At 33.9% G+C, this 21,931-nt stretch overlaps 1 protein-coding gene across 6 annotated transcripts in view; it reads left to right on the top strand.

The window, feature by feature from the left end:
* The window catches only part of LOC135127681 (protein bric-a-brac 1-like), a 564,157-nt gene that overhangs the window by 526,064 nt on the left and 16,162 nt on the right, over window positions 1-21,931 (top strand). For 3 of the 6 annotated variants that reach the window (XR_010280263.1, XM_064054233.1, XM_064054228.1), the window contains one exon: window positions 19,374-19,655. Coding sequence is in view for 5 of the 6 variants with exons in the window: in XM_064054233.1 (XP_063910303.1) it covers window positions 19,374-19,655 (282 nt within the window). In the remaining variant the exon portion in view is untranslated. The remainder of the gene's footprint in view (window positions 1-19,373; window positions 19,656-21,931) is intronic. The other 3 variants (XM_064054234.1, XM_064054229.1, XM_064054232.1) reach the window with 2 other exon arrangements.

Raw genomic sequence — 21,931 nt, 5'->3', positions numbered from 1 at the left:
AGTGTATTGGAAAAGTACCCTTTGACAAAGTTGACTAAAAGTTCACAAAAAATTGTGCCATATACTTAAATATCCACGAGCTGATTCGGAAAACATAGATCAAAATTTTCCAAAATTTCGGTTTCAAACTCGATTTTTTAAAATATCCTAAAATATTGCCATCTGTCATTGGTGATTCCGAAAGTGGTTGAAATTTTCACCAAAATGTTGACATACAAATCGAAGTCAACATAGAAATGTCTTTGGATAATTTTCGAAAATGTTCGAAAAAAGGTCAAAAATCTCAAAAAATTGTATTGAAAAATTGCCCTAGAAATTCACAAAAAATTTTGCGATATAAATATCGACCAGCTAGTTTGAAACATATACCCTGTTGACGGTTTCAGATCAAGAATTTCAAAATTTTCGGTTTCAGACTCAGATTTTTAAATTATCCTAAAACTCGCCGTACTTCATTTTGGTGATTCTGGAAAAAGGATTCGAATTTTTAAGGAAACGAATCCGAAAGTAACGTCTGCAAGTCGAAATCAACAAAAAAATCTCTTTCGGTATTTTGGAAAGGTGTTCGAAAAAAGGTCAAAAATTTCAAAAAGAGAAAGTATTTGTAATTTGAGACTTTCGCAAAGTTTGTTGAAAATATAAAAAAAAAATGAGATATAAATATTAACTACATAATTCGGTAAAAGTATAGACAGTCGGTGGTTCCAAACCAATATTTTCGAAATTTGCGGTTAATTTCAAACTCGAATTTTTAAAATATCCCAAAAATTACCGTATTCCTTGATAATTCCGGAAAAGTGGGTGAAAATTTTAAAGAAATGTTATCTTAAATGACTTTTAGAAATCGAAATCAACAAAAACTGTCTTCCGGTAATTTTCGAGTGTTCAAAAAATATCAAAAATTTCATAAGAGTGAAATATTGAAAAGTTGACTTTTTGGAAAATTTGTTTGAAAATTCACAAAAAATTGTGTGCTGTCGATATCATTAAGCTGATTTGAAAAACATAAAATTTCAAAATTTTCGATTCAAAAAAATCTGTTTCGGTAATTTGGAAAGGTGTTCGAAAAAAGTTTGAGCCTTTAACAAAGTCGCTTGAAAATATAAAAAAAATTTTGGGATTAACGACCTAATTTGAAAAATATAGACAGTTGATGGTCTCAAACCAAGATTTTCGAAATTTTCGGTTAATTTCAAACTCGAATTTTTAAAATATCTCCATATTTCTTGGCAATTCCGGAAAAGTGGGTGAAAATTTCAAAGCTTTGTTACCCAAAATGACTTATACAAATCGAAATCAATAAGAAAATGTCTTTGGGTGATTTTCAAAAGTGCTCGGAAAATATCAAAATTTTCATAAGGCTGAAATACTGAAAACTTGACTTTTTGGAAAACTTGTTTGAAATCCACAAAAAATTCTGTGCTGATTTAAAAAATGTAGAATTTCATAATTTTCGTTTAAAATAATCTCTTTCGGTAATTTGGAAAGGTGTTCGAAAAAAGTTCAAAAATTTTATAAGAAGGAAGTAATTAAAATTTGAGCCTTTAACAAAGTCGATTGATACTATAAAAAAGAAATTAAATATAAATGTCAACGACCTAATTAGAAAAATATAGACAGTTGATGGTCCCAAACCAAGATTTTCCAAATTTTCCGTTAATTTCAAACTCGAATTTTTAAAATATCTCAAAAATTACCATATTTCTTGGCAATTCCGGAAAAGTGGGTGACAATTGCAAAGCTTTGTTACCTAAAATGGCTTATACAAATCGAAATCGACAAGAAAATGTCTTTGGGTGATTTTCAAAAGTGCTCGGAAAATATCAAAAATTTCATAAGGCTGAAATACTGAAAAGTTGACTTTTTTGAAAACTTGTTTGAAATCCACAAAAAATTCTGTGCTGATTTAGAAAATATAGAATTTCATAATTTTCGTTTAAAATACTCTCTTTCCGTAATTTGGACAGGTGTTCGAAAAAAGTTCAAAAATTTTATAAGAAGGAAGTCATGAAAATTTGAGCTTTTAACAAAGTCGCTTGATACTATAAAAAAGAAATATATAGACAGTTGATGGTCTCAAACCAAGATTTTTGAAATTTTCCGTTAATTTCAAACTCGAATTTTTAAAATATCTCAAAAATTGCCATATTTAATTTTGGTAATTCCAGAAAAGTAGTTGACAATTTTAAAGAAATGTTACCTAAAATGACTTTTACAAATCGAAATCAACAAAAAAATGTCTTTGGGTAGTTTTCCAAAGTGTTCGAAAAAAAGTCAAAAATTTCGTAAGGAGGGATAGTGAAAATTCGAGCGTTTTACAAAGTTGCCTAAAAATATAAAAAAAATCTGGGATATAAACGACCTAATTCAGAAAACAGCTTGTTGATGGTTCCAGAGCAAGAGTTTCGAAATTTTCGGTTTCAAACTCGAATTTGTAAAATGTCCCAAAAATTACCATATTTTATTAGGTGATTCCGGAAACGTGGTTGAAATTTCCAAAGAAATGTTGCCTAAAAACAAAAAAATATCTTTAGGTAGTTTCAAAAGTGGTCGAAAAAAGGTCAAAATTTTCATAAAGCCAATAAAAATTATTATTAACCAAGACAGGACAAAAATAAAACTTAAAATTGAAAAAACCTGTATTTTTCAATTAAGGGAAGAACGCCTTTTTGTAATAAGTAGACGAAAAACACATAATTCAAAAATAGGATAAAATATTACATACAAAGAAAAATCATGACATGTTTACGGTGCAAAATTAAAAAAATTAAAAGTTATTTTAATAAAATTAATAAATTAAAAAAAACGCGTGCATTGTGAAAGACGGAAATGCGATAAGAAAAACACGAATGATTAGGAGAAAAATTAGGTGTGAAAAAGGGGTTATAAAGAGATAAAGAAAGGCAGAAAAAATGTAAAATATGCGAATTGTGAAACAAAAAATGAGACGAGAAAAGCATTAAGAATTAAATAAAACGTGATCGACTCGAAAAACAGAACAATAAAAACTTGATTATAAAATCCTTCTAAGCACTGTCGCGAAATAAAACAAAAAACAATAAATAAAACAATCAAGCTCTTTAAAACTAACATCAATTCGAAGTGTTAGGGTAAATGTGTACAAGAGTACGCACTTAGTGTAAAACTGTCAACAACTTTTTAATTTTTTTGGATAGACAAATTTTATGATATGGGTTCGTTATATACATGTTTAGAGATCAGATATATTTAATTGTACGCCTCAACACCACTATATTTTAAGAGTAATTTCAATTTTTGTCAAGATGTGTAAATGCGCACTGTTAGACAGTTCATTGCACAAGAGTGCGCATTTGAACGCTTATGAGTACGCATTACATTTTATGAAAAAATATTTGTTTCTAAGGTGAAAATAAATGGGAATAAGTGACTACAGACTACACATAAAACGGGAGACCTATTTCTTCGTACTCTAGGGGTCTTGAAAAGACGAGAAAACGTAAAAATAGAAAGTCGGTCGACGGACTCGATTACAACACGCTCAGGAAGTAAAAATAAAAAAAAAATCACCATAACCACCACCCCACAACTCGAGAAGCAGTACAAAGTAGTAGAGTTAAATAATTCATTACCGTATGATATGTATCTCCAAGACTATTAGACTACATATTGCAAGCAATGCGCACGCTTATACAATACCTCGCTGCGCACTCTTGTACATTTGTACATAACCTAATGTTTTCAAAGTTAAAAGCTTTTGATGGACAGAAAGTGTAAAACTGTTAGGCCCGGTTGTATAAAGCCTTTGTTAACTTTAACAAATTGTTAAACCAATGTTAAATTCGTTTGCTAATGTCAAGTGTTGTATAAAGCAGTTGACAATCGATTAACAACGTGTTAACTAACAGTATGTCAAACCTGTGTTAACTCTGGATTTGGGTTGTATAAAGCTATCGTCAAAGTTAACATCATGTCAAACCTTAGTTAACTTTCTGTCAGCTAATCAGTCATCCGCCATCAATTAAGTTTCGATTTCGTGTTTGTATAAAGCTTTAAGGACAAGATTTCTTAGGTTTTTGAAATAAAGGAAACGTAATTGGGTAGTAATGGTTGTATTTACTGTAATTGTTCATGCAAATCTTAGAAGATATCATTATCTCGTTCGTCTTCGATGAGTGAAAACAGTGATGAAGAAACGAGATTGCAAGCAGTAAGAATGCGCCATCCAAGACGTATTTTCATTCGTAAGAACCCATTTAAGCTGTATGATGATGTGGATTTTACGAGAAAAGGTGGAGGATAAAAAACAACACCTTGATCCAGTTGCTCAATCTAATCGGTCATCAGCATCACCTAGAACCCGCATTAAAAAGATATCACTTTATTTATCCAAAACTGCAACTTCTTCATACATCACGATTTCTGGCAAATGCATCTTTTCAGCAAGTTTTCGGGGACAATCGGACAATCTTGACATTCAAAAATCTTTGATGGGTAGAATCATTACCACGATCTGTTCTTTTTGTCGTAACAGATGACGTACCTTTATGTTCAATAATGGGTTTATCTTGCATGTTACCCACCAAAAACTACCACACCACACAATACAAGTCACAACAAAATCAAAAATTGAAGTTACGTTAGAGAAAACGTCAACAACGCGTGAACTCGTACCAACATCAATTCATAAACGATAAAATTTCTAGTATTCGAACGTGATCCTATGTTAACTCGTTGTCAAAGGTTTGTCAGTTAACTAGCGTCCGCAAATTGTTTATACAACGGTGTCACAAATAACCCAATGTTAACAAGCTGTTAAAGTTGACAGAGTGTTAGCTGACATCCAACTTGACAGGCTTTTATACAACCGGGCCTTAGTGTATAACGACACCTTAAAAGTTACAACTAATGAAAATTATTACTGTAAAATAAAAGAACTGGTACGTACCTTACAAAAAACTAAAACTATGAGCGGTAAAAATTACATCCACACAACGTGTGAACATAAAATCGTCAGTACGACCAAACTATAAACTATATTCAGGTCACTTTTGCACCTTTAACTCAGGTTTAACATTAAATTCTGAATGGTATAACTTCATCTTACCCAGATGGCACTAATAAGCAGAAATCATCAGTGCGTACTCTTATACATATGCGCACTCTTGTACACATTTACCCTAATACGAAAAATAAATAAAAAGGTTGTATATTTAAACGAAGTAATAATAATGCAAAATAATGAAAAATAAAACAACCAAGCTCTTTAAAACTAATAGAACCTTGATAAGTTAAAAAGCAATTTTCTTAGCTAAATTGAGCATTGTTAAATATGCTGCGGTTTTATAATCAACTATTGTTTTTAATTTTATTATTTTTCATATATGTTATACCTCGCAATCCTAATGAAACCATAAACAAACAAATTAGGTCAGTCGTAAAAATTTTGAAAAAAATGTTGACGTTCAACAATCTGTGTCAATGTCGCAGGTATAAATTTCCGCGTCTGGCGCTTTGTTTCTTCGATTCCGTTTTGAAAAGAACGATGCATTCGTTGAAATCCTGCCGCCCGTGACGGTTGAACGTCCGCCGAATCTCATTTCCTCGCAGCAGGAGCACTTTGCCGAAAATATTCCGATTCAATTATGATCCGGCTAATTATAAATCGCCTCAATAAAAAGCCAACAATGTACGTAGGGCGCAACAATGAGGAAAGCACGTCGATCTCGCATATCGACTTCCCGCCAATCAATTAACAATTAAAAATTTCATTATTTTATAACAATGAGATTCAAATAACAAAGTAGTTAAATAAATTAGCAACACTACAGGTCAAGCCGTAATGGAATCATTAAAGATTAACGTCAGGTCCGTCAGCTATCTCAATATTCCAGCAGTCGATAACATTGGCTTCGGAATTAAATTATGTATTTAATTAAATTTATTTACTGCAGTTAATAATGTATTAATGAAACAGTTGCTATTAATGTGCAAATGTTTAATTTCATTGTGGCGTTTTATGTTTAATTTATAAAATTATTGACTGAGCTGGATGTGTTCTGTATGCTTGTACGGCGAGCGCTACGGGCGAATTTCACGCTTTGTTTTGCGTTTATTAGCTCGAAAAAGTGCTTAATCTGATAATGTTACGTGGACGGTGTGTTTTCAAGTGGCACACTTTTCTTTCGCTTAATTCTTTAATTAAACCCATTATGTTGTTTATCGGCGGGGACAAAGCCAGTTTTAATGGACGCCGCTTTCCTGGACGACTGCCCCCAGCCGAACAGGGCCGTATCCAAATTATATTTTGACTTTTTTCAATACACGTAATGTTGTTGCCCGAACAAGATATTCAAAATGGTATAATCGCAAATTTTTGTAACGTTAAAATTTGGAAAAAACTATTAATTTTTTATAGTACGATAAAATAGCTCCACTTCGTTTAAAACATGACGTTTTAGAACAAAGTAGAACACATTCAAAATAACATTTAATTTAAAAAAATGCACAAGTTTTTTTTGTGAATTGAAATAAATGTGTTAGATCGAGGGTGTAAGAACCATGATATATTGTATTGTGGCAACATTTTTTTGTGAAAATATTTCCAAAATTAGTCACTTGATCCTCACAAATTTTCTTTTTATAGAAATGTGTAATCTTCCCTATCTCCATTTTTAACTGAAATTTTTATAGAAAAAAAAATCTTCTGAAAAATTAAATTTTTGGGGCCCTGACGTAGATGGAGTTCTATCCTTCTTTCAAGGTTCTCTTGTGGATTTTAACTCTCCTAAAATTTTATCAGTTCTATCTAGTCTGTATAAATTTCACATAATTCCATTCCATTTTTGGACTTGCGCATTACAAAAAACATGTCCAATAGTTCATTTTCCTGTTATATTTACATATATGTATTTTGCTTTTTTTTTTCTTGATATACGTAGTCTTTTTTTCACAACGAAAAACTTAAAACATGTCTGAAATGGTAATTTTTTTAGGGAAATAGAATTTTGCAGTTATGCTCCGCCCTTTTGTCTGACAACGAATGAAATATTCATCACAATTGAGATAGGGCGGGTGGGCGGGATTTGCAGTTTGCCTTATCAACGTAATTTTCTTTATAAAACAAAAAACTAAAAAACTTGTTCAAAATGGCAAATTTTTGTAGGTAAATATGGATTTTGCAATTACGTTCCGCCCCTCGGTCTGACAACGAATGAAACATTCACCAGAATTAAGAGAGGGTGGGTGGGCGGGGCTTATATTTTGCCTTTTTTAAATACACGTAATATTCTTTTCCCACCAAAAAACTGAAATCATGTTTAAAATGGTGTAATCGTAAATTTTTGTAGAAAAATATGGATTTTGCAAATAAGTTTCGCCCCTAGGTGTGATTACGAATGAAAAATTAAACTTTTTTCGCCTGATTAACGCTACTTTTAACGAAATAAAAAAATTGTCAAAAAAAACTTTCTTTCTGTTTACATATTTGTAATTTATTCAAAATTATTAGCAACGCTAAAATTTGGAAAAAAAACTATAACTCTTATAATACGAGAACATAGTAAGTAAATTCAAAATAACATTTAATTAAAAAAAAATGTTTGATTTTTTTTGTAAATTGGGATAAATATTGTGGATCGAGGGTGTAAGAATCATGATATAGTGTATTGTAAATGGTAATTCTATCAAAAGCGGGTCAGAAACACTGGTTGGAGTGGGGTTTGTTAGAGGAAAAAATGTAACAAATGATGAGAAAATACAGCTTAAAAAAATATGGTTATCATCTATTTAGTTTAGTCAAAAACACAAGTTTTGATAATTTCTGGTTGTTATAGTCACTTTTTTTTAGTGTGAGAAGATATGTAAAAAGCTCACGAAATATGTATCTTTGTGTTTGTACAATTTTAAAATGTACATATGAAATTTCCTTAAAATTGTCGTTTAAGTCATGGCTATAAAATAATAATCATAATGATCTTTATTGGAGAAAACTGTACTCCAACAGCAACCTCTACACTAAAACAAGGGTACAACAATAAAAAATCAATGCATAGAAAATGCATATCCTAAATAAAAAACTTCAGAAAATAATTAATAAAAATATAAAGTAATTAGAGTATTATAAAATTTGCTAGATTGATATGTAAATCATCTTTTTTTTTTTAATTTTTCTATATCATGTTACAATTACACCATTTTAAACATGATTTCAGTTTCTTGTTGGCAAAAGAAGATATGTACGTGTATTTAAAAAAATTCAGAATAGTAATCCCGCCCACCCACCCTCTCTCAATTCTGACGAATTTTTTATTCATTGTTACACCGAGGGGCGGTGCATAACTGCAAAATCCATACTTGCCTATAAAAATTTCGGTCTTAAAACTTTATATAAATTTTCTGAAGATATTAAAATTTGAGCTATGGGTACTATTGTGACCATTTTTTTCAGTTTCTTGTTGGGAAAAAAGTATCACGTGTATTTAAAAGAAAAGGCAAAATATTAACCCCACCCACCCACCCTCTCTCAATTCTCATGAATTTTTAATTGGTTGTCAGACCGAGGGGCGGAGCATAACTGCAAAATCCATACTTGCCTACAAAAATTTCGATACAGGCGGTCCTAAACTTGACATAATTTTTTTCCAGATATTAAAATTTGCGTTGTGGATACTATTGTCACCAAGAAATATTTCCCACAATTATCTGGGTGTAGACGTCTTGAAAAAACTGTAGAAAAAACTGCAACAATTTTTTTTTTGTGTTGTTACTTTTATAAAAAATCTTCTATGAGTAAAGAAAAAGTCAAAATTTTGAATACCGTTGAATTTTTGATGCATTTCATTTTTGAAAAATTAGTATTTTTCTACAAAAATCTTCTGAAATCCTCAATTTACGTAATCTTTGGCTTTCTTCTTTACTCAATGCCTTTGGTTTTCTTTGAACACATTTACTTAAGAACGTGTTTCACATGGTAATTTCTTGTAGAAAAATAAAGATTTTGCAATTAAGCTTACGCCCTCGGCTCACGACGAATAAAAAAAAATCATCACAATCGAGATAGGGCGGGTGGGCGGGTCTTACATTTTGCGTTGTTTTTCTTAATATACGTAGTCTTTTTTTCAAAACAAAAAACTTGTTCAAAATGGTAATTTTTGTAGGAAAATACGGATTTTGCAATACCGCTCCGCCCCTCGATCTGACAACGAATGAAAAATTCATCAGAATTGAGTGAGGGTGGGTGGGCGGGGTTTATATTTTGCCTTTTCTTTTAATAGACATGATATCCTTTTCTCCACAAGAAACTGAAGTCATGTTTAAAATAGTGTAATCGTAAATTTTTGTAGAAAAATATGGATTTTGCAAATAAGTTCGGCTCCTAGGTATGAAAACTTCATCTTTTTTCGCTTGAGTAACGCTGCTTTCAAGGAAATAAAAATTTTGCAAAGTTTACAATAGATGCTCTTATCATAATATTAACCCCGCCCACCCGCCCTGCCTCAATTCTGATGAATTGTTTTCATTCGTTGTTAGACCAAGGGGCGGGGCGTAATTGCAAAATCCATATTTGCCTACAAAAATTTCGATACAAGCTGGTCCTAAAGCTTGACATAAATTTTCTCAAGATATTAAAATTTGAGCTATGGATACTATTTTGACCATGAAATGTTTCCCACAATTATCTCGGTGTAGACGTTTCAACAAAACAATGGAAAAAAAACTGCAACTATTTTCTTTTTTTTTTGTGTTATTACCTTTATAAAAATCTTCTATGAGCCTAAGAAAAAGTCAAAATTTTGAACACAGTTTGACGCATTTGAAATATTTTTTCAGTTTCTTGTTGGGAAAAAAGGATTACGCGTATTTAAAAGAAAAGGCAAAATATTAACCCCGCCCACCCGCCCTGTCTCAATTCTGATGAATTTTTTATTGGTTGTCAGATCGAGGGGCGTAACATAACTGCAAAATCCATACTTGCCTACAAAAATTTCGATACAGGACGGTCCTAAACTTGATACTGTTGTGACCAACAAATGTTTCCTACAACTATCTGGGTGTAGACGTCTTGAAAAAACTGCAACTATTTTCTTTTTTTGTGTTGTTATTTTTACAAAAAATCGATGAGCAACGAAAAAGTCAAAATTTTGAACACCGTTTGACGCGTTTGATTTTTGAAAAAAATCGTAGTTGAACACAATGATTAGTATTTTTCTAAAAAAATCTTCTGAAATCCTCAATTTACGTAATCTTTGGCTTTCTTTTTTGCTTAATGCCTTTAGTTTTCTTTGAACACATTTACTTGTTTCACATGGTAATTTCTTGCAGAAAAATAAAGATTTTGCAATTAAGCTTACGCCCTCGGCTTACGACGAATAAAAAAAATCATCGCTATCGAGATAGGGCGGGTGGGCGGGGCTTACATTTTGCCTTGTTTTTCTTAATATACGTAGTCTTCTTTTCACAACAAAAAAGTGTTCAAAATGGTAATTTTTTGTAGGAAAATACGGATTTTGCAATTCCGCTCCGCCCCTCGGTCTGACAATGAATGAAAAATTCATCAGAATTGAGTGAGGGTGGGTGGGCGGGGTTTATATTTTGGCTTGGCGTCGACTTAATTTTTTTCACCTTTTTGGTGTAGTCAATACATTACTGACTCCAAGAGTGGGAACACAGATGTGTATGTACGAACGTGTCGTGATCGCAAATGCAAGCACAAAACTATAAAAGCCATAAAATTTCCCACGGTCTGAATTTTACCTATGAATACGTATCGGCACGCAGTCTATTTAGCGTAACTATAACCCACAGCGGCACAGCATAATCCAAATCCCACATAAAAACGCGACAAGCCGGGCATCCGAAGACGAAATGCATGCAAGCGGATTAACGAGTGACAAGTTAATGGCCGCATCACATAGCCAGTAACAGGAGAACCGACGTGTATATGGAGTTTATATTTAAGTGTTTCACGGTCGACAAAATTGTAACATATGTAACAAATAAATTGTAGCGTGACACGTATCGGGTTTAAGGCCCCACACATTGCAACAATCTCAGCATCTTTTATTGTAACAGCTATAAAATCTGCTTTATATTTTACACCTACGTACGAACTAACGGGCGTGCACTTAATCAAAAAGTGCAGCGATTTATGCACGATTCTGCCGCTTTCGGGCGACAGGTGACACGACCTCGAGATGGTCCCGGCCCGCTGAAATTCGATTGCGGTAAATCGGGCGCCAAATGCCGTGTTTATTTAGATTCGTTCGATATAACTTCATGAAAATAATCATCTCCGGGGTTTATAAATCAAGGCTGGTATTAATTCAGTGTGCAAAATGAATTATTGCCTGGCATTATGCATATTAGCGAATAAATCACGTGCAAAAACATTTTATATTATTGCGATGCGAGCATAGAGGAGGTTGGTAAATGGACTCATGTGAAACGGAGGTGTGGTTAAGATCGCAATTTGAAAAATTTCAGCACTCGTCAGGGCTCGCATTGCTGAGGTTTTTCGGTTAAAGAGGAGACGATAAAAGCGGTACGAACCGAAACGAAACGTACGGACTGCGCTCGAGGACGTACGGTTAAAGTTGAAAAATTGAAGAATTAGTTATTAGATAAGTTTTCTCGTTTGCTTTATGTGTGTTTTGCTGTTGTTAATAGTTTTTATTGTGCTGTTTTCGCAAACTTTCTGAGTTTCTCTAATAAATAACGTCGTAATATTTTCGATAGATGTGGGGCTTTCGTATTTTTAAAAGTGTTTTGGCTGGGATACAAAAACTTCGGCCTTTGTGAGTCGAGGAATATTGTGCGGTTTGTGCAAGTTGCGGTCTGCATTAAAAAGAGGCGCTTTGGAGTATTTTAAGTAAGTCGGCCGGAGAGATATAGAATGTCGAGTTACTAATGTTTCGGAGAAGGGGTGGATTATTATTCAGAATATTTTATGTTGATTTTAATCACGAGAATTCTTTTTTTGGCGAAGTTATTCAGCGAATGACATAAGCGTCGTACTGGCGGCTTATATCTGCAACACAAATCCGATTTTAACTTCATATTTTAATAGAAGTGATGACTATTAAATGTAGAGTAAGAATGTTTTTCCTTTGTGTGGATATTTTTAATTTTGTGTGTTCTTCGAATTTGTCGTCCAATTTTGAGCAGTTTCTCTGTTTGTTTACAAGGCGTGAAATTAAAGGCAATTAATTATTGTAACAAAACTAGACAGGAAGGTATAAGTGTTGTAAAAAGAGATGAGTAGAAAAATAATTGTTTCAACAAAGGTTTTCTTCTGTTATTTTTAAGAGTGTTATGTTGTTTTCTATTTTTTTTTTCGCTTTTCTCTTTTTTTTAAGAAGGTGCCCTAATCCTAAGAGACATCTTCTTGTTTGTTTAGTTTTGTGTTTTTTTTTTGTCATAAATTGTTGAAACAATGGTAGACTAAATATCCGAAACTTTCCTGTAGTTTCTTTTCATTAACAAAATTACTATCAGTGTTAAAATTTGAAACAACCTGTTATTTTTTTACAGTACGATAAAATAGTTCCACTTCTTTTAAAACATGACGTTTTCAGTACAACAAATTCAAAATAACATGTAATTTTTAATTAAAATGCATGAGGTTTTTTTTGTTAATTGGAATAAATGTGTTAGATCGAGAATGTAAGGATCATGATATAGTCTACTATAAATGGAAATTCTGTCAAAAGCGGAAACATTGGTTAGAGTGGTGTTTGTTTGAAGAATAAATGTAACAAATGATAAGAAATGAAATTATTACAATTGAGATAAGGCTGGTGGACGGGGCTTGCATTTTGTTTTGTTTTTCTTTGTAATCTTCTGAACAAAAAAACTAAAAAAAAGGTAAATTTTTGTAGCCAAATACGAATTTTGCAATTATGCTCCGCCCCTCGATCTGACAACGAATAAAAAATTCATCAGAATTGACACAGGGCGGGTGGGCGGGGTTTATATTTTGCCGTTTTTCTTTAATACACATAATATTCTTTTCCCAACAAGAAACGGAAATCATGAATAAAATGGTGTTATTGTGAATTTTTCTAGAAAATATAGATTTTGCAAATAGGCTCCGCCTCCAGCTCCGCCCCTAGGCCTGATTACGAATGAAAAATTCACCTTTTACCACAAAGTACAACAAATTCGAAATAATATTTAATAAAAAAAAATACTTGAGCTTTTTTTGTGAATTGGAATAAATGTGTTAGATCGAGGATGTAAGGATCATGATATAGTGTATGATAAATGGTAATTCTGTCAAAAGCGGACACACTAGTTGGAGTGGTGTTTGTTTGAAGCAGAAATGTAACAAATGATTAGAAATGAAATCATCACAATTAAGATAAAGCTGGTGGACGAGGTTGCATTTTGCTTTGTTTTTCTTAGTAATCTTCTTAACAAAAAGAAACTAAAAAAAAATGGTAAATTTTTGTAGCCAAATACGGATTTTGCAGTTATGCTCCGCCCCTCGATCTGACAACGAATAAAAAATTCATCAGAATTGACACAGGGCGGGTGGGCGGGGTTTATATTTTGCCGTTTTTTTTAATACACATGATATTCTTTTCCCAACAAGAAACGGAAATCATGATTAAAATGGTGTTATTATGAATTTTTCTAAAAAAATATGAATTTTGCAAATTAGCTCCGCCTCCAGCTCCGCCCCTAGGTCTGATTACGAATGAAAAATTCACCTTTTACCACAAAGTACAACAAATCCGAAATAATATTTAATTAAAAAAAATACTTGAGCTTTTTTGTGAATTGGAATAAATGTGTTAGATCGAGGATGTAAGGATCATGATATAGTGTATCATAAATGGTAATTCTGTCAAAAGCGGACACACTAGTTGGAGTGGTGTTTGTTTGAAGAAGAAATGTAACAAATGATAAGAAATGAAATCATCACAATTGAGATAAAGCTGGTGGACGAGGTTTCATTTTGCTTTGTTTTTCTTAGTAATCTTAACAAAAAAAATAAATAAATAAATAAAAAAAAAAGGTAAATTTTTGTAGCCAAATACGGATTTTGCAATGCTTCGCCCCTCGATCTGACAACGAATAAAAAATTCATCAGAATTGACACAGGGTGGGTGGGCGGGGTTTATATTTTGCCTTTTTTTTTTTAATACACATTGTCTTCTTTTTTCAACAAGAAACGGAAATCATGATTAAAATGGTGTTATTGTGAATTTTTGTAGAAAAATATGGGTTTTGCAAATAAGCTCCGCCTCCAGCCCTGTCCCTAAGTCTGATTACGAATGAAAAATTCACCTTTTACAACAAAGTACAACAAGTTCGAAATAATATTTAATTAAAAAAATACTTGAGCTTGTTTTGTGAATTGGAATAAATGTGTTGGTCGAGGGTGTAAGAATCATGATCTAGTTTATTATAAATGGTGATTCTGCGAAAAGCGGATCAGAAACACTGATTGGAGTGGTGTTTGTTTGAAGAAGAAATGTGACAAATGATAAGAAAATACTAATTAAAAAAAATATGGTCAGTATCTATTTGGTTTAGTCGAAAAAAAGGTTTTGAAAATTTATGGTTGTTGCTGCATAGCTATAATCACTTTTGTTAGTACCAGAAATCATATACAAATTCTAAGTTCACAAAAATGACACAAGTAGATACCGTTTGTACAGGTAGATAGACTGTAGACTATAGGTCTCCTCAACTTGAGTAATCAGAATTGTCTTTAAGATTCACTTTTTTGTAGTCTATAATACTCATAGAAGTGATTATAAAAGAATCTCATCGAGGCTGCCTAGGTTTTGTAGTAATAATAATCTAGTCTTATTACATTAAATAAGCAAACATTTTTAAAATTCAGTTTTTTAGACAAAAAAATTTTGATTTATGATAATTTAGCTTCCCGGGGACACCAACGAATAATTTTTTTAAGAGTGCAGGAGTCTTCCCAATTTCAGCAGATAATCACAAACATTTTTAGTATTCACCATTTTTTTTAGACAAGAAAAATTATCTCATTAATAATTTAGCTTCTCAAGGGCACTGACGAGTAATTTTAAATAACACCTAAACGTGCTCGCTGCGCTCGCATTCTTAATATGTTTTACTGATAATGCAGTCTCATTAGCACATTTGCAAATAAATCGATATGTTGTAAAAATTAATGAACCAATTAAGTCTCATCTCACCCGCCATAGCCTGATCACCTGGGTCATTTTTATAATCCACCCTGTATATATTCTCCACTTTTGTCTATAAAAAATCTGTAATTTAGGTATTTATATTTGTGTTATTCATGTGAACGTTCGATTTTTTTTTTTTTTATATTTATTCAGTCATAATATTCATGAAGTAAGAAATCTTCACAGCCAGAAAATAAGAGTGATCAATTTTTTCTGGTTTTAATTTCAATTTAACTAATTTAATTAATATGATAGTGGTGATTATTTTAAGGAAAATGGACTCTAAAAGGTTACGAGACCTAGCAACAAAGCTATAGTCAAAAACATAGAATAAAGTGCCACTTTAATGCCGGTTTCAGCAAAATTTTTGTACTTTTATGACTTGATTGCTAACGTAAGTTTTATTTTTTGTTTAAGCTTGAAAGTAAAATTGTAATATTAAGACACTAGGGAGTTTTTTTGGAGAAAACAATATGACTACATGTTGAGGTGTTAATTTTCGTCCCTGTTTCCGAGAAACTTGGTAACAATACACTTTTGATGTGTATATCATTACTCAATTTTTTTGTCGCACCATTCGAAAATCCACGGTATTGTCAGATTTCGACAAAGTTTCGTTAAAGTTTCACCGAAACAAACGTCTTGAATTCAATTAGTTGTGAGAATATGAATATTAATAACAATGCGAATATCCATAATAACAAACTAACCTGGTTTGCTTTATTTGACCATTTTTATTTAATTTTATCGCGAAAATAAACTGTGTTTTTATGTGCCTGGATTGCCACATGAAATATTACTTTTACTCCTACTGACACAACCTGCTATTACTGCAGTAAAAAATCCTTTAGTATTAATTAGAGTTACTCTTAATTTATATGTCTGAATTGTTAGTTAAATGGCGCTCCAGTCACGACTCCACGATAACGATTACGTTTACGAAACGTCCATTTATTCGCAATTCTTTCATCCGAGCCTTATTTATCGCCGCTAGACCTTTTTTAGGCAAACGCGCAGCCCACTTAGTAGCTCGACATTCCATATTCGAACCTCCATAAACCGTCCACTTGCGCAAAACCTCCGTCCTGCCATATTAGTTGTAATAATAATAATAATTCCAGCTCCATTTTTATAGCAAGTATAAAATCCCAACATGTATTACTCAACGTCGCACTAAACGACAACTCAGACCAATGATTTACTCCCCATAAATTAAATCCGCTCGTTACGGCGTTTCGCAACACGGCCTTGGCTTACCCCGTACGTCGTCGCTTGAGAACTGCCTCGCTGCACGAACCAGCCACCGGCCGAGGGACTCTCGCCTCTATCGTCCCTCGCCCGGTCTAGTTCTCACCCGACGCTGCGCGCATGACTCTAACCCGCACGTTTGTTTTGCTCAGATTTCCCGACATTACTAAAACTAAAAACCCCCACGTGGACGCAAGACCAGCTCAAAGAGGCCATCGAAGCCGTCGTGAAACAAAAAATGCGCTTCACGCAGGCTTCAGCGCGGTACGGAATCCCCAAGGGGACGCTCTACGACAACATCCTCGGCAAGTCCAAGCGCATGGCCGTGCTGGAGGAGGCCGGACTCACGCCCTCCGAGGAGGCCGCCGTGCTGGAGTTCTGCTGCGACGTGTCGCTGTCTCCGTACAACCGGCGGACGAAGAAGTCGCTCCAGTCGGTACTCTACTTCGTGGAGAAATTGCGGCGCACTAGGGACCCGGAGTTCATGTTCACAGGGTTGTCGGGCTTCCGGTGGTGGTGGGCGTTCTGCAAGAAGCACAATATCGTCTCTCTGTACTACGAGAATAACGGCTCGATGAATATTATGAACAACACGATTTGAGATTGTGATAGATGGACACTGCCGCCGATATTTTAGGGTTAAGAATAACGCAGCAATACCCTTAAGCAATTATTTTTGTAACTCGTTGAATTTGGAAGAGTCGGTTGATTTGTGACATATTTTACGAAGGTTGTATCGTTAGGATTAAAAACGTATGTAATTCTACATTCCCTGTGCTTCCTCCATTCCTATATTATTATCATTACTCGTTAGGTTTATTTTGTACATTGCATCCTCTATTAACGTTACTTTGTTATTAATGATACGATGTTTGCGTTCAAGTGAGCTATATTTATGCAACTAATTACATGGCTATTATACCATGCGTGTTATATTATTATATTCAACATGCGATATTGTGTTTCATTATTAGTTTAGTTGTACTTTATTTTTATAATAACTTATTCCCGGCATCGATCATTGTTAAGTCGTCTTCTAGTGGCAGCTGCTCCTATTTAATTTTAGTTAAACTTGCTTCCTAGTTTAGTTATTTTAGCAATAATTTAAGTCGTCGACCGCATCCAAAATTTTTATTTTACACTTGCGCGTTATCTTTCTAATAAATCATGATCAATCGTACTGAGGAATTTATTTAATCTTTTGGCGGGAAAATTTGAATTTGTGCGCAGCGAGTCTGCGCAAAACACGAAGTGAGTCGACCGTGTCCGAAGTGCATGTATATATAAAATAAAACTAAAACTGAATACTTTGGACCGAGAAATGGTTCACGTTAAATATTTATGCAACTGATTACACGCGATATTGTTAGTTTAGTTTACTTTATGTATATAACTTATTTTTCGCATAAGTCGTCTCCTAGTGGCAGCTGCTCCTATTTAAATTTATTTAAAGTAGTTTAGTAACTTTAGCAATAATGTAAGTCTTCAGCCGCATCCAGAATGATTTTATTTTGACCCAAACTTGCGCATTATATTCCTAATAAACAATTATTAACCGCAATTGCAGTAATTTATTTAATCTTTTCCAATTAGTTCAATTAAATGGCAAATTTTAATAAAAAACCCAATTAAGATAATAAAACAATGAAATGAGTCGCGGACGTGAGTAATGTCGGCCACAAAAGTATTTCGTATTGTGATGGAACTCAAGCCTGAAATATTTATTTAAATGCGAAAGGTTGAAATTGTTTCGAATAAGCTAAATTAGTGAAAAGCTGGATCTTTCGACTTCAAAGCTTTCATTTCGGGCGCAAATTAATATTAAATACGTGCCATTTTTATTTCGCAATTTAAACAGCACAAAGTTACGCAAATTACAGTCGTGTTGTGTAGGTGATGTAGTGGGAATCAAAATTAATAAAATTATTTCAGTTTCATTACCACATAAAACGCTCATTTATAATAATTGTTTCGAGAATGTAAACAATCATTTCGCGATTTTTGTTTTTCACGCTGGAAGAGCTTCTCTTATTGCTTTCCGACGTCGTTTTATTGTTTTCGCTGCGCACTGAACTTTCGGGCCTGAGCTTCGCTACAAAAACAACAAATTTTTCCTTCACTAACAGAATGGAGAAAATTGCATTTTAAATTTAGGAGGCTTTATATTAAGACGCGCATGACGTCATGACCGCATTTCACCGATTCGTAAAGTACAAAGTCGTCAGTTTTCTTTATTTTTTTTTAGTTCAGTCCTTTTCCCCATTTTTGAATAAATAAAAAGAGAATTTATAAATTTTGGTTTTCTTTCGCCCGTCTCCTTTCCAACTTCAGGTATATCAGAAAATTAAGTAGAGTGGAAATACTATGGGAATAAAACGCATTCCAGACGTCACTGTTATAATCTTCCCATAGTATTTCCACTCTAAGTGCGATCATGTAGGTATGTTAGTTAAACAATAAGAAAACCAGAAGACCAAGAGGAAATAGAAGAAAAAAAAACACAAGAGGACTAAAAAGATTTTTTTTCAGTGTTCTTCGTCTTTCACCGCTTCTTTGCTATATTAAAATAACAAAAGCCGATAAAAGTAGCCGTTAATTTTCACACAGGTAACCATTTCTCGAGATACTAAAAACAAAAAGTAGCCTTCTACGTTTCCAAATTTTCTTGAAACATACCACTCATGTGTAATTACTCTTATGTTCCAGGTACCCATCAAATGGTAATATTTTTCTACTTTATTTAAACCATTAAACATTTTTTTTTTCGATATATATTGCTCCCCAGACTGGACGCTCCATCCACAATATCACTCTTCAAAAAAAAAACTGGTTCACAGTTGACTACAACTTCAGAAAAAAACATACATTTTGATTGACTGTCCAGTCTGGCCGTTTGTTCCATTTTTGTAAATCTTGTCCTCTTTTGCTCACCAGTATACTAATATCGATATTTTTTTCTTTTTCTTCCAGCAGACAGCTACCAGTACCAGTTGCAATCCATGTGGCAAAAATGTTGGAATACGAATCAAAGTCTTGTACACAATCTGCGCTTCCGTGAAAGAGGGCCATTGAAGTCTTGGCGACCCGAGACCATGGCCGAGGCAATTTTCTCGGTGCTGAAGGAAGGGTTGTCCTTGTCGCAGGCCGCCAGGAAATACGATATACCTTATCCTACGTTCGTTCTGTACGCAAATCGAGTGCACAATATGTTGGGACCTTCGGCGGATGGCGGATCAGGTAACGGTCGCTTAGGTATAATAATTTTATAGGTTCGAACTTGCTATTCGCGGGTAGATGGCGCTGGGCGAATTTTTACGTTATAAATATTAAGATAATGATAGTTTTATTATCTTCATATCTATAATGTTTGTTTAGAAACTTAGAAATTAGATTTAGTGCCACCAATACGACTATAAATAATACTGCTATAAAATTCAAACCACTATTTAGCAGTCATAAATCTTATCTTGTAAAGCAATTTTGAGCGATTAACGTCCGCAGCACAGGTTTCCAAATGTCATTCATGTATCCGTGAAATAGCAGTGGGTGACGTTTGCTCCTTGCGCAACACCGGACAACACTTTCTTTTTTTCTGACATTCAACCTCGATATTCGTCTCTTTCATAATTTGATTTATTGTTTAATAACCAGCAAAACGATAATGATACAATATACAACTAAATTATAATTATATAATAAAAATTATAATGTCAGAAAATTTCCGGAAATAGGTTAAGACTCCTTTGTATACAGGGTGTCTCATGATGTGGTTGTGGAAAATTAGTCTAACTAGGCAATTCATTGAAACATGGAATACATGGATAAAGCGTCTTCAAAAATGGCGCAGCACTCAGTTATCTAAATAGAACTGAAAATTCCTTGAAAAAACGCTGTTTTACTTTTAAATAGGTGAAAATTTAGTGCATAGCTTCCAATGAGAACATACCGGGTGTCTGGACAAATTGGCGGATTAACCAAAAAAAAAATTAATAAGACATTTATAAATTATAAACAACAACAACAAAACCAACAAAAGAAAAATCCATTAAAGCATAACCAACTAAATACTTGAGATGTTCAAAATTTCCGCCTTGTAGATATAGGTAAACTCGTAATATTTCCAAATTTTAATCATTTTTTTCTAGAAGTTAAGTCATAAGTACTTGCTAAGATAAAACTGATGTTGGCAGATGACATACCCTTGAAGAAAAGAGAGGGTGGGTGGGCGGGGCTAGTACCTGCTAAGATAAAACTGATTTTGGCAAATGACATACCTTCTAAGAAAATAGAGGATGGGTGGGCGGGGCTAGTACTTGCTAAGATAAAAGTGATTTTGTCAAATGACATATCCTCTAAGAAAATGAAAGGTAGAGGGTATATTATTTGGCAAAATCAGTCTTATTTTGGCAAGTACTAGCCCACCCGCCCTTTATTTTCTTAAAGAGTAGGACCTTTGCAAAAAGCAGTCTTATCTTAGCAAGTACTAGCCCCACCCACCCACCCTTTATTTCTTTAGAGATTATATCATTTGTCAAAATCAGTCTTATCTTAGGAAGTAAAGCTTGTTAAGATAAGACGATTTTGCCAAATGACATACCCTCTAAGAAAAGAGAGGGAGGGTGGGTGGAGCTAGTACCTGCTAAAATAAGACCGATTTGGCAAATGAGATACCTATCAAGAAAATAGGGCGTGGGTGGGTGGGACTAGTAGCTGCTAAGATCAAACTGATTTTAGCAGGTACTAGCTCCGCCCACCCCCCGCTATTTTCTAAGAGGGTATATCATTTGCTAAAATCAGTCTCATCTTAGCTAATATTAACCCCGCCCACCCACCCTCTCTTTTCTTAGAAGGCATATTATTTACCAAAATGAGTCTTACCATAGCACGTATTAGCCCCGCCCACCCACCCTCTATTTTCTTAGAAGGTATATTATTTGCCAAAATGAATCTTATCTTAGCAAATATTAGCCTCGCAATCCGCCGTTTATGTTCTTATTCCCTAAAATCAGACTTATCTTAACAAGTACTAGCTAATCCGCCCAACCGCCCTCATTTTCCTTAGAAGGTATTTCATTTGCCAAATCAGTCTTATCTTAGCAAGTACTAGCCCCGCCCACCCACCCTTTATTTCTGTAGAGATTATATCATTGGGCAAAATCAGTCTTATCCTGGGAAATAAAACTCGTTAAGATAAGACGATTTGGCCAAATGGCATAACCTCAAAGGAACGAGAGGGTGGGTTGGCGGGGCTAGTACCTGCCGAGATAAGCCTTATTTTGGCAAATGAGATACCCTCTAAGAAAAATAAGGGTGGGTGGGCGGGGCTAGTAGCTGTTAAAATATTATCGATTTTGGCAGATGACAGACCCTCGAAGAAACGAGAGGGTGGGCGGGCGGGACTAGTACCTGCTAAGATAAAAGTAATTTTGGCAGCTGGCATACCTTCTAAGAAACAAGAGGGTGGGTGGGCGGGAGTAGTAACTGCCGAGATAAGACTGATTTTGGCAAATGAGGTACCTTCTCAGAAA

This window comes from Zophobas morio, unplaced genomic scaffold (genome assembly GCF_036711695.1).
Source record: "Zophobas morio isolate AGI-343-1 ecotype UQ-CSIRO unplaced genomic scaffold, CSIRO_AGI_Zmor_V1 ptg000012l, whole genome shotgun sequence".
Lineage (NCBI taxonomy): Eukaryota > Metazoa > Arthropoda > Insecta > Coleoptera > Tenebrionidae > Zophobas > Zophobas morio.
This window is presented reverse-complemented; position numbering and strand designations above follow the sequence as displayed.